The sequence below is a fragment of the Moschus berezovskii genome, chromosome 3, assembly GCF_049115385.1.
Source record: "Moschus berezovskii isolate FMDL1 chromosome 3, NW_MosBer_1.0, whole genome shotgun sequence".
NCBI lineage: Eukaryota > Metazoa > Chordata > Mammalia > Artiodactyla > Moschidae > Moschus > Moschus berezovskii.
The window spans coordinates 101,786,464-101,799,087 of record NC_142462.1 but is presented as its reverse complement, the minus strand read 5'-3'; the positions used below and the strand labels follow the sequence as shown (position 1 = coordinate 101,799,087).

Sequence of the window (12,624 nt, the reverse complement as noted above, 5' to 3'; positions counted from 1 at the left end):
TAAAGGACATTTCAGTCAAAAAATAACAATAATAATAGAAAAAACATGATCTTAAAATATTACAGAACTTGCCGGGTGCCACTCCTGCCCTCATGTTCCCTCAGTCGGGTCCATCTCCAGCCCCGTCTGAGCTGGGGACAACTCCAGCCAATGGTCTCAATACTGCCTTCTTTCATCTTATCAGCAAGAATCCCATGAGGTGAGCGCTGCTCATTTACAGGCAAAGCTGGAAGGTAAAGGGTCAGTGACTTGCCAAGGTACTGTGACCAGTTGTCCATGACACTAATGATGTGAGCACAGCCACCCCAGAAAATCAGTTCGGTTTTGTCTCCAGAGACAATTTATGTGTCCGTTTTCCAAAGTGTGGGCTTGTTTAAAAAACAAAACAAGAAAAACTGGTTTCCGTAGTATATGATCCCTGTGTTTACCAGCATTTAATATTCATGTATAAATAAGAGCTGTCTTTTGTCTTTTTTTCAATTCTCTTTCAACTCCTCCCATTAAACGCGGTTTCAGTTCAGAGGCAGGAAGCCTTCAGCACATCTCTGCCACCTGTTACACACTTCCTTCAGTCTTCTGCAAAATGCTGTACCTAGTTAGAATTTAATAACACTCGCTATTTTGTTTTCATTGTGGGGTTTTTCTGAAGGTGCTTTCTAGTAAGCAGTAACTAGCAAGTTATACTGGTATCCCATTTTCATTGGTGAAACCATTTCCTTTTAAAATAACATGACGATTTTTTAAGACAACCGACTGTCCCAAAGATTTTCATACTAAATAAAAGTAGAGGCAGTGTTCGGATATGCTAAAAACATGAGAGGGGCACATGCACACCTGAAACCCAGGAAACTGGAGGTAAACCCCGTCCGGGGTTGAAATCAGCTGGCCCCGGTTCAGCCTCTGAACAACTCTAAAAAACGGCCGGGTTTCCCGGAGCAGGATGTGGTCAGATTCACCCCCACTACCAACCCCACCTTCTAATCCAAGTAGAAAAAAAGAAAGAGGAAGAGCTATGCATTAATACCAGTCTGTAGGGGAAAAAAAAGTCAGGCTTCTCACGGGACCTTGCCTCTCACCTCCTCCTGTCATCCGTAGTTGGGCAGTGGCACACTTCTTAGCAAGGGAGCTTTCTAGAACCCAGAGAGAGTAGACAAGGCTAGAGCCCTCAGAGCCGACTCTCCTGTAAGTTCAAGACCTTAAAACCCCTGGGGGGCCTTGAAGCAATTAAACAATGGTGATTTAATGATCCCCAGGAGCTGAACCCTGCCCTCCACTGGGGAAGACAGTGGTTTCAAGTCTGACTGCGGAAGTAGACTACCAACTGTGAAACGATTAATTAGTGTAAGGAGGCTGTTGGGCTTCCCTGGTGGCTCATGCGGTAAAGAATCTACCGGCAATGCAGGAGACCTGGGTGAGATTCCTGGGAAGATCCCCTGGAGAAGGGAACGGCTACCCATTCCAGTATTCTTGCATTCTGCCCTCAATCGAATCTAAGATGATCCTTGTAGGACATAAAAAGGTAAAGTCTAAATAAAGACCCCCTGCAGCCACCAAAAATATGAAGTGTACTTCCAGGAATCTGTCTCAGGGAAATGCTAACACAAGAACACAAAGATGTATCAAAGAATGCTGACATATCAACAGAGAAAAAATGGGTAAGTAAATACACCCAAACTACAGAACACTCTTCAAACACTGAAGAATGAGACAGATGTATAATCATGACACTGAAAAGTAGTTTTGACAATTAATTTTAAAAAGGAAGTTACAGAACTCATTATAACATCATTTCTGTTTCTTTCAAAAAAAAAATGGGGGGTGTATAAATCTGCATGAAAAAACAGGGAAGTACATTTAATTACAGGGATGAGAATGAATGGCAGAAAATTCATAAGGAGGGTAGAGGGAGGAAGATTTTTGCATTCAACGTTACATAGTTGTATACTGTTTGAAGTCTTAAGAGCAAGCATTAAGTCCAAATTTTCAACATCGACAATTGTGAAATGACTAACTTTGGAAGGATTTCTGGGATGAACTAGAAAAGCTGGTCAAGAGAAGGAAAGGCCACCAAGGGGCTGCAAATGTGACCCTTCATCCTCAGGCCTTCAAAGGATTGAGAACGATAGGAAAATTTTATCTCCATATTTGGCAAGCTAGTGGAATAAAAACTAAAGACCAAGACCACCAAAGAGGTCATCTGGGGTTTTACTGCTGTTGTTCTTGTTAAGAATGGGGCTTATAAACAAGAAACAGGATGGATATAAATAGACACGTCAAAAAGCCCACGTGTGTGGTTCTGTAGGTTTAAAAGGGCAGAAAGTGAGAACAGAGAATCTCCATGCTTGTGGATGACACAAAAGACTTCCACAGTAATAATAACATGCCAAGGTACTGGTGCCAAATTATAGGAAGATCTGGGGAATCTATGCAAATAGAAGGAAAAGTGGCAGATGAGTGTTAAAATGAGCATATGGCCTAAATCAGGCATATAAAACAACTTCTCAGCTGTCAGTTCTGACCTAGGAATAAGCTCTCAGTCACTGTAAATGGACTCCTGGGGACATCAGCCCAATATTGAGCTACAGATTAAAAGCAATGCAAAGTGTTCTGGGAGCCATCAAGATAAGTGCTAAAAAGAAAAAAAGAAGCTACTATCTCCCCTCATATACAATTCCGGCACACTGGCCCCAAAAGCATACACTCCTTTTGCATTTATGTCCTGACCCTTCAACTACATACAGCACAGGAATTAAATAAGATCAATGGGTCTCAAATGCCAGCCCCTGGATCAATCCCAAAGGGTCCCTCTTCAGGAGAGAAAGCCACCTAGGAGTGGCTTTTTAAAAATATGGATTTCCGGGCCACATGTGCAGATTCTAATTCAGTGCCTCAGAACGACCTTCCAGGTGGTCCTGGGGCAAGGATGTGTTTAGAAAATCACTGGGCTCTTAGGAACTCTCTCTCTAAAAATCTCCTCCCAGAAAAGAATGTAAGAAAGCTTACAATAAAAAATAAACTCAAAAGAAAAGAAACCCTGTGAGGAACCACCAAGAATAGACTTAGATGATTCCTATACTTGCACATTAAACAGAAGTGGGAAAGATCTGCAGGACGAGGAGAATAATCTAAAGGAAGAGGCTTTGGCCTCAGAGCGTGAAACCCAGAGTTCAGAACCCAACCAAGCCCCAAGCTCCTGCCAGACTCACCCAAACAAAGGGCCAGGATAAACTCTCCCCGTGAGCTACATGCTCCCAGAGTGCCCTCATCATCCCCACCTTTCTCAGGTCTATACCTGCTGCCCCAGGAGAACGACAGGGTGCTCAGAAGCAGAGGAGAGACTGTGTAAATACAACCCACTGGCGCCATGCGCCTCTGGGCCCCAAACAACCACTCCCACTAGTCTATCCTGACACCACTGCTGAAGCCAGGAACCTCCCCAGTCCAATTCTACCCACCCTCCAGCCACTCCAGTAACTGGTCACTTAGTCTAATTCAAATTCTAACTCTGGTCTTCCACACTAAAAAATCATATTTCGACTAAACTACCTTCTCAAAAAATAAAACAAGCGATGGGAACAGAAAATATGTCTCCCACAAGGTAAGCATCAATTCAACGTGAAGACTAGCGGAAGGTATGAGATTCCTCAGCTTTGATTCATGCCTAAAAGACATGTAATATAGGGTTTCTGACACAACTGCAGCCTTTGGGGACTGCAAGGAGCTTCAGAGTCCAACCACTTCATTTAAGAGAAAAGGAAAGAGCCTGAAAGGTATACTACCTTACCCCACAGTGCCCAGAGAGAGACCAGCAGCAGCTGGCCTAGAATTGTGTCCCCTGAATCCCAGGGTGATGACCTATCTTCTCCACCAGGCTACTTCCCGGGAACAATGTTAATACTGGGTTGGCCAAAAAGTTTGTTCAGGTTTTTCCATAAGCTGCCATGGGAAACCCAAACGAACTTATTACATATAAGGTTGGTGTTACAAGACCACAGCAGACTACTTCCCACATACAGAGAACTTGAAGCACCTCATAAAGATGGGAAAGAGAGCCTTAAAGTCACCATAAGCACATAAACGGAGAAAATTTGTGCCAGCCTAGTTTGCATCAGAGACTGAACATCTCAAAAACATCTGAAAAATGTCATCTAAATTGCCATTAGGTTTATTTTTCCTGTAAGTCGCTTAACTTCCTAATTTTTAAAAAATGCCAACTGAAACCACTGTTCTTTTTATTCCCCTAAATATTAGAGCTAAGTGAGAAAAACATAACATTAATTTATCACACTGAGTCTCACTGAAAGTGAGTGAAAGCCCACAACACTCCATCTGCATCAAACGTGCACAACCTGTGATTCTGTATCAATTTCTGCCATAAGAACGAAGCATATGTTGGTCTCCCAAGAGAGGAAGAGCAACAGAAACTGGGTGGGGAAAAAACAAAAACGAAAAAAACTAGGTGTTGGGACTTCCCTTGTGGTCCAGTAGCTAAGACTCCACGCTCTCAATGCAGGGGCCAGGGGTTCCGTCCTTTCTCGGGGAACTAGACCTCATATGCTGCAATGAAAGATTTCCCATGCTGCAACTAAGGGCTTCCCTGGTGGCTCAGACGGTAAAGAATCTGCATGCAACGCAGGAGACCTGGGTTCAGTCCCGGGGTTGGGAAGGTCTCCTGGAGAAGGAAATCCAGTATTCTTATCTGGAGAATTCCATGGACAGAGCAGCCTGGTGGACTACAGTCCATGGGGTCGAAAAGAGTCGGACACGACTGAGCGACTAACACAGGCTGCAGTTAAAGATCCTGAGTGTGGCTGTCCCTGATAGCTCAGTGGTAAAGAATCCACCGGCCAATGCAGAAGACACAGGTTCGATCCCTGCTCTGGGAAGATTCCACATGCCGAGGAGCAACTCAGCCTGTGCAGCACAACTATTTTGAGCCTGTGCTCCAAAGCCTGGAAGCCACAACTACTGAGCCCACGTGCTGCAAGTACTGAAGCCCACACGCCCTAGAGCCAGTGCTCCATAACAAGAGAAGCCACCGAAATGGGAAGCCTGTGTGCCACAACTAGAGTAACCCCCACTCTCCACAACTAGAAAAAAGACCCAGCACAACCATAAATAAGTAAGTAAAAGCATTAAAAAAAAAAAATCCTGTGTGCACGACTAAAAGCTGGTGCAGCCAAATAAATATTTTTTTAAAAAAGAAAAGAAAAAAAAAAAAAAACCCACAAACCTGGGTGGGTATCTCCAAAGAAACAGGAGAAAAAGCTACATAAGCCCAGTAAGAGCTGAATCCCTTTACTTCATTCCTTGCCCCTGATAAGGCAAAGAATTTCCTAAAATCTTCAGCTATTCTCTTCCTTGAAGTAATGAAACAAAATCTAAACATCAGGTTCCAAAGGATATCTACTGCTGTAACCACTGCTAGACTCATACCTGTCAGCTGGCTTGACAGCCCATGCTGATAAGTGAGTTTCACAACAGGCCTAGTTCCTCCTCAAATGCATGAATGCTAAGTCACTTCAGTCATGTCCGACTCTGTGCAACCCTATGGACCGTAGCCTGCCAGGCTCCTCTGTCCATGGGATTCTCTAGGCAAGAATACTGGAGTGGGTTGCCTTGCCCTCCTCCAGGGGATGTTCCTGACCCAGGGATCAAACCCGAGTCTCTTACATCTCCTGCACTGGCAGGCAGGTTCTTTACCACCTGGGAAGCCCAGAGACTCCTTAACTGCATTCAAAAACCTGGCCAATTTTCTCTTTTGAACTTAACAAATGAAAACTAAAATATTCACGTATTTCCCCAATTTCATTCTCCAGGTAAACTGGGCATAGATGCAAGAAATCATTGCCTCCTTATTACCAGCACTGAGAACAACCCAGCCTCAGGAGTCCCCAACCTGCATGAGCCCTTCCTTCCTGACCATTACTTTGAGCTCTGAAGCATGCTACTCTGCTTTTCAACATCACTATTACCTAAAGCTTGCTAGGTTAAAAGTGTTCCCAGAGGCCAGAGCTACTACATTTCAAGTAGTAATAAAATGATGTCAGAAGCATAAACTTCATCAGGTTCTAGATGCTATGCAACTCTTGCTGAGCCTGTTCTTAGCATTTATCTTCTCATCTAGGTCCTATCCACTAAAAGGTGGTGACTTCGGGAATACACATCATTGGCTGGTAGGAAGTCAAAGAACCCTGGTCTTGGCCCTGTAAGAAACATGACCAAGAGCAAGCGTTTTGTTTTAAATCAGTCTCCTATCTATTATATTTATCCTGTAGACTTAATGTCTGCTACTGGTCTGACCAGGGCTTCCCTGGCAGGCTACAGTCCACGTAGTCACAAGAGTCAGACACGACTGAGTGATGAAACAACTTATCTCACCAGGATACTGGAACCACCACCACCTCTACTGCGTTTCTGCCTTTTCTTACCCTAAAACACGTATACTAACAACTCAGGTTAAACCCATACCATGTATGTGGAACACTGAACTTTAAGAAATTGAAAAGCTACTGTAAATATTTTTAAGATAATCATCAATGGATACCTACAATCTCTGCACATGCTATTCCCTTTCTGCCGGGAACTCTTCCTCTGTGTCTGGTAATTTCATGTCCATCAGATCTCAGCTGAAGGAAGACTTCCAATCTAAATGAGCCACCCCTTCCCTTACTCCCGACTACTCAGTCCCATTCCCCTCCTGGAAATCGCTCTCATATGCTTATTTCCTATGTACTTGTCTGTCTCCTCCATAAACTGTAAGGGCACGGATATGATTTACTTTTTCACCACTGTTTCTCCAATACACAGGCAGCGCTTGACACAGATGATCAATAAAACTCGTTGGAGAAAGGAAATACGATTGCTCATCATCTCTATCATTAGTTAGTACATGGCAGCGGCCACTGTTAGCATGACTAGAGCCAAATGCATGCTTCTTTTTCAAACTGGAAAAATGACAGGAAGTCTTTAAGACAGAACAAAAACTTAGTGCTCTTTCACTTACAATTTTGATTGAAAGCTACCATGCTCACTTGCGGGCTTCCCTTGTGGCTCAGCTGGTAAAGAATCCACCTGCAATGCAGGAGACCTGGGTTGGATCCTTGGGTTGGGAAGATCCCCTGGAGAAGGGAAAGGCTACCCACTCCAGTATTCTGGCCTGGAGAATTCCATGGACTGTACACTGCACGGGGTCGCAAAGAGTCAGATATGACTGAGGAACTTTCACTCACTCACTCATGCTCACCTGCTGAGAAGTAGACAATTTTAAGACTAGAGGGAAAAGTTTTCCATGCTATTCCACCTACTGCTTTGCAAATGTGTGCTCAGTCACTAAGCAGTGTCCAACTCTTTGCGATACCACGGACTGTAGCCCACCAGGCTCCTCTGTCCATGGGATTTCCCAGGCAAGAATACTGGAGTGGGTGGCCATTTCCTTCTCCAGGGGATTTCCCAACCCAGCGATTGAACCTGTATCTCCTGCATTGGCAGGCAGATTCTTTACCACCAAGCCACCTGGGAATCTTTGCAAATGGCCCTAGTAAAATACTGTTATTCACCTACCTTGTCCCTTTGAGTGGGAGGAGAATAAGGGTATTTTAAGTAGCTTAGGAGAGGTGTTTTTCTTTCACAGTCTGCGTGAAATAAGTGCACATAGGAAGGAACAGATCAGCAGATTACTACTCTGTCCTCACTCTGAAGACACATACTTCTTAGCTCAGAAATCTAGAAACACTTAGCTATAATGATCTAAATTACAGACAGCAATTCCTACAAGCTGTACACTGGAGAAATTCCCACTAACTTCCTCAGCAGAAAGCCTACAGCCCGCTTCCCAACAGCCTGGCAGCACAATTCCTGTTGGGGGAGGAAGTTACAGCCATCTCCTTCTTTAGGTGCCCCAGGACTTAAGTCATCTAGTGAGGATATGGTTCTAACCATAAAGCCAAAGATTAGCAGAGGGATTCCTTCCCCTTTCAAATGGGATGGGGTGAAATGGGAATTGGGATTTGGCTTTCCACACCATAAGGAGGATGAGACAGGCTGCTGCCATGGCTGCTTCTGATGAGCACTGAAGATTCAAGAACTGCGGCAGATTCACTCTGCTGTGTGCTCCTTCTTGAAAAGACATGAAGACATTAGATAGGAGAGTTAAAGACTTCAAAAAGATCTCTGTCCCCCAAGTCAGAAATAAATGGGGTCAGCAAAACCAGAGAAAACTGCCATCTCTAAGTAGCTGCTAAGTGGGGTGACTGAATTTCACACTCACTACCCCGGAGACTTCTCCCAACCTCTATTTAACATGGGCTGACTATATTCTGAGACAGCTAAAGTCTAGCAAATTACCTAAGAAACCCAGAGATAGAATCCTCCAGGGTTTCAAGAAAAGATCTGATGTGACACAGACATTTACTTTCCCAGGTTCTATTTCACCGGCCCACACACTTGCCAGTCTTATCCCAACTCAAAAAATATATAAATCCACCTTCAGCTTTTCCATCATCCTCACTGCCTTCTCAGTAACAGAAGAGCCCCACGATGACTGTGTCAACGCACTGCCCACTTTCTCCTTCAACATATTCCAGAACCAACTCTGTCCCTTGGCTCCTACTGTCAACAGCAGAAACAGCCCCTACCATCATTTTAAAAAATTGGTCAAATGCAAACATTTTTTTACTACTTGAGTCCCAAGTTCTGTCTGCTTCAACCTTAGAAAAAGGAATGCAGGACTTACTAAGATGGCAAGGCAGAGACCAGAAGAAACACACACCTTCCAACGCCTGATAACCCGTTCTTTACCCAAAAGAGGAAGAATGAGTATTCCTCTTCACCGCAGCAAACTTCAAACCAAGACCACTTCGGACCTTCAGCTCAGCCTAAGTTCAGACAAAACCAGAGGGCTCAGCCTGAAAGGCCCGAGTCTGGTTGGTCAGTTTCTGCCCCTCAACCCAAAGGCAGAAAAGCAGTCACTGATAATTACTCTTTTCCTATTCATCAAACTATTTCCTCCTCACCTCCCTCTGTCATAGAGCTCCATCTTCCCTCGCAGAGTTCTTACGAAGCAGTTCCTGGTACCACTGGAAATAATTACTCTCCAGGAAAATAGAACTTCGCTAAGCAGAAGAGCTTCACACACAGCAATTTGCCAGGGGTCAATTTTTCATTCCAGACAGGCTTCAAAGCCTGGTACAAATCTGCCAGTGGCTCTGCAGTTCACCCAGCTTCCCTCCCCTAATCTCAGCCTGGAACTCACCCACCCACCCCTTTGCAGCTTGAAAACAAAACAGCAGTACAGGCAACTCTTAACACCTTCTTCAAAGCCTGCTCCCACCCTAATGTGTCTTCCACACCACATTCCTTTGCTTACCGTAAGGACCATAAGCACCAAATAAAGTCACTTACTGCAACAGCAGCTCCCGGACGAGACAGGAGTAACATCTAATCTCTCCTAGGCTCAATTATAGTCAGCTTCACTTTCCTGCAATTTTGCGGCCATGCATCACTGGCTCTGCCCTCTGTTAAAATCATTGCCTGGAGTCAGCGTCATCAAACCACAAATGTTTTGAAAAGCCTGTGCTATGGCCAACAGGATCTGGGTTCAAGTCCCAGCTCTGCCTCTCATTACCAATTAAAAAGTACCTGTCCTGGGGTAAACTATTCTTTCGAAACCTCAGATTACATATCTGTAAAATGTAGCCAATGATCCTATCCACTTGTTCAGTATTACAAATGAGATAATACAAACAGAAAACTCAGCACAAGACATGAGCCTTAATAAACAAGTTACTGTTGATATTCAGTATCCACGGGAGTAATCTGTAGACAGGTATGGTCACCCCATAGAATCCAGATGCCCTGGAAACCTCCAGCATTTGTAGAAGCAAAAATATGGTCAGCCCCTTTCCACTCCCACTCCACAAATAAGAGGGGCCTTTAAGAAAAATTCAAGCCTTAGCAAAGGAAAAAAACTCGGACAAGATTCACTTGGTATTGCCAATTCCACTACCAGACCACCAAGCACTGCTCTGTTCCTATGGTGAAGGGAAGGATAAGTGCAAACAAAAAAGCTAATTTAAGAGGAGCCACTTCAGGATAATCCTTTCATAGGTCAGGTCAATATTTCAGAGAGGTGAAACTATGTGGACCCTGGAAATTCCATCCTCATTCAGTTTCTGATAAATTCTGACTCTCCATTTATGTATAAATAAGTGGGAAAAGCACTACTGAAAAGCCTAAGAATCTCACTTGGAGGCAGAATACTGCCTAAGAAGTGACTATGTGAGTATCGGGGGAAAAAAATCTTGAAATCTAATTCACACACAAGCTGAGAAACGTTATAATCCTGTAAAAGACAATGAGCCAAGAAAACAGAATGTTTTTCAAACTTTCTACAACTATGAAAGGCTGCATAAGGATAAGACAGGATGAAGGTGAAACTCACAATATTCACCTGCTGGACTTTCATATGAATTACGTGCATTGTGATAAACTATGGATAATATGTACAAAAAAAATACAGAAAAAAATAAAAATAAAAAGGGTTAGTACTGATCCATAAAAAAAAAAAAAAGAAAGAAAGAAATGCTGCAGAGCTTTGGGACAAAGTATCATAAAGAATATTACCAGATGGAAAAGTCAGAATTGCAGCCTGAAATGAAATCTGTAACCCTGCGGCCATCACAACCAGAAATTCTGGTAACAACGAAGAAATGTCAGTTTCCAATCCTGGGGAATGTTGAGGGGAGGCCAACAGAGGGGACAATTGATAAAGAGAATTTATATTACAAAATTATGATGGGGGTTAATTTTTAATGAAATTTGCAAGGTTTTAAGTTCACCATTCAAGGATGTAGAGAGTGAGGGGATATATAATCAGGCAGAATTGACAGTAACAGCAGAGGGCTGGGAATCAGAACACTCAAGCTCGGGTCCTGGCTCCAACCCAAACCACCATGTGACCTTAGGCATGTCACTTGTCCTCTTCAAAGTTGTCTCATCCGTAGTGAGGGAACAAGGATCGCTAAGATTCCTACCGGCCTAAGGCTCTGAGAGCCAAAGAGAGGGGGAGCATAGATATGAAGAGCACTCAGGACTACTGACTTGACATAAGAGGTGGAGGGAAAAAGACGGGAAATGAGGGCCAGAGAGGGAGAAAACTTGGCGTAACTGAGCGTCGGTGGAAACATAATAGCTTCAAGAAGGCCAAGTACTCCAAGAGTTCCATGAAAGAGCGGACGTTAGGATCTATGAAAAACTGCAAACTACTCAGCATATACCAAATGGACAGAAGGACGGTGAACCGGAGGACTGATACCAACATATCCCCGTTAACTAATCAGTAATCGATCTGTCCGGTAAAAAGCCAGGAGACTTGAGTCCCGCGATCACGGAAATCACTGTGACCCCCTAATGCGAAGGTGTCCCGGAGGCAAAGTACCGAAAGGGAGTCCGTGTCGACTGGCGTCTAGGGAGGGGATTCCGAGATCCGGTGAAAAGTGAGGAAGGGGCAGAGGAAAGAGGATCTGGGAGACACTGCAAGCTGGCGGCTGGGGAAGGAGCCAGCGCCAGACTTCCGCACGGTGGCGGCCAGTGGGATCGGTGTCCCGGGCCCCGCTCTCACCATCTTGACGATGCCCCGTTGCACGGTGGGGACCGCGGGTCCCCCGGAGGAGCCGCCGCTCTGCGCGGAGGAGGCCATGTGTAGCGATGGAAAACCAGCGATTAAGGCGGTGGCCGGCTAGGACGTGTCAATGTGGGTGTCGGTGTTGGTGAGAGGCCGCCGCGGAGAGGAGCGGGCGGGCGATCAGCTGTGGGCGATGGACGGGACGGACGCGCTGGGCGCTCACTGGAGCAGCAGCAGGACTGGGAGCAAAAGAGACGCGATCTCCACCGCCGCCACACGTTCTACTCGCCGCGCAAGCGTGCCAGAGCGCCACCGCCCTCCGGCCAATTAGAGCCCAGAACCCGCCGGACCCCAAGCCAATAGGCACCCTGCTTGCTGAGCCCCGCCCCTTAGTCTCAAAACCGGTCAAGCGCTTCAGGAAGCGCTGAAAGAGCTGATTTGCAGTGATGCGCTAAGTATGAGGCGGGACTTCCGGGGCAGTGGTAGTAGGTAGTGTCGGGAGGTGTAGTGGAAAAGAAAGGACACGTCAGCAGCTGGCCGCGGGGCGCAGGGGGCCCTGGGAGCCCCAGGGGCGGGGTCAGCTTCGCCCTCCGGCCTGGCCCCGCCCATTACGCCCCGCCCCGCGGGCGGCTGGGGAGCCCACGTGGACGTTAGCTTTGCCGGAGGGCGCACCCAGGTTCGCTAGCGAGAGCTGGGAACGCCAAACAGCGAGGCCGAATTCGGGAGGGATCTCAGTTCTGGTGCACAGCGACTTCCGACATTTTACCTCAGCTAAAAGTGTGGGGAGAACTTGGGAAAGTCTAAACGGTGTGAAACCTACCAGTGTTGGCCTTGACACCGAATGTGACCGGACGCCCTCCCGGTAGTCGGAAGTATATCTCGCTCGCGTTTGTGTCGCCGGCGCCTCACACGTTAGACAATGTTTTTTGGTGAAAGGAATAAATCTCCCTTTCGGGGTTATATGTCTTGTCGCCAGGGAAGTTACGGAAAGCCTTGCTAAC

At 45.7% G+C, this 12,624-nt stretch overlaps 1 protein-coding gene across 1 annotated transcript in view; it reads right to left on the bottom strand.

The window, feature by feature from the left end:
• Nucleotides 1–11,903, bottom strand: part of SND1 (staphylococcal nuclease and tudor domain containing 1) — a 426,838-nt gene extending 414,935 nt beyond the window's left edge. Inside the window, exon 1 of the mRNA XM_055421219.2 lies at nt 11,621–11,903. Coding sequence (XP_055277194.2) covers nt 11,621–11,698 — 78 coding nt within the window. The 5' untranslated portion in view covers nt 11,699–11,903. The remainder of the gene's footprint in view (nt 1–11,620) is intronic.
• Nucleotides 11,904–12,624: the final 721 nt, after the last annotated feature.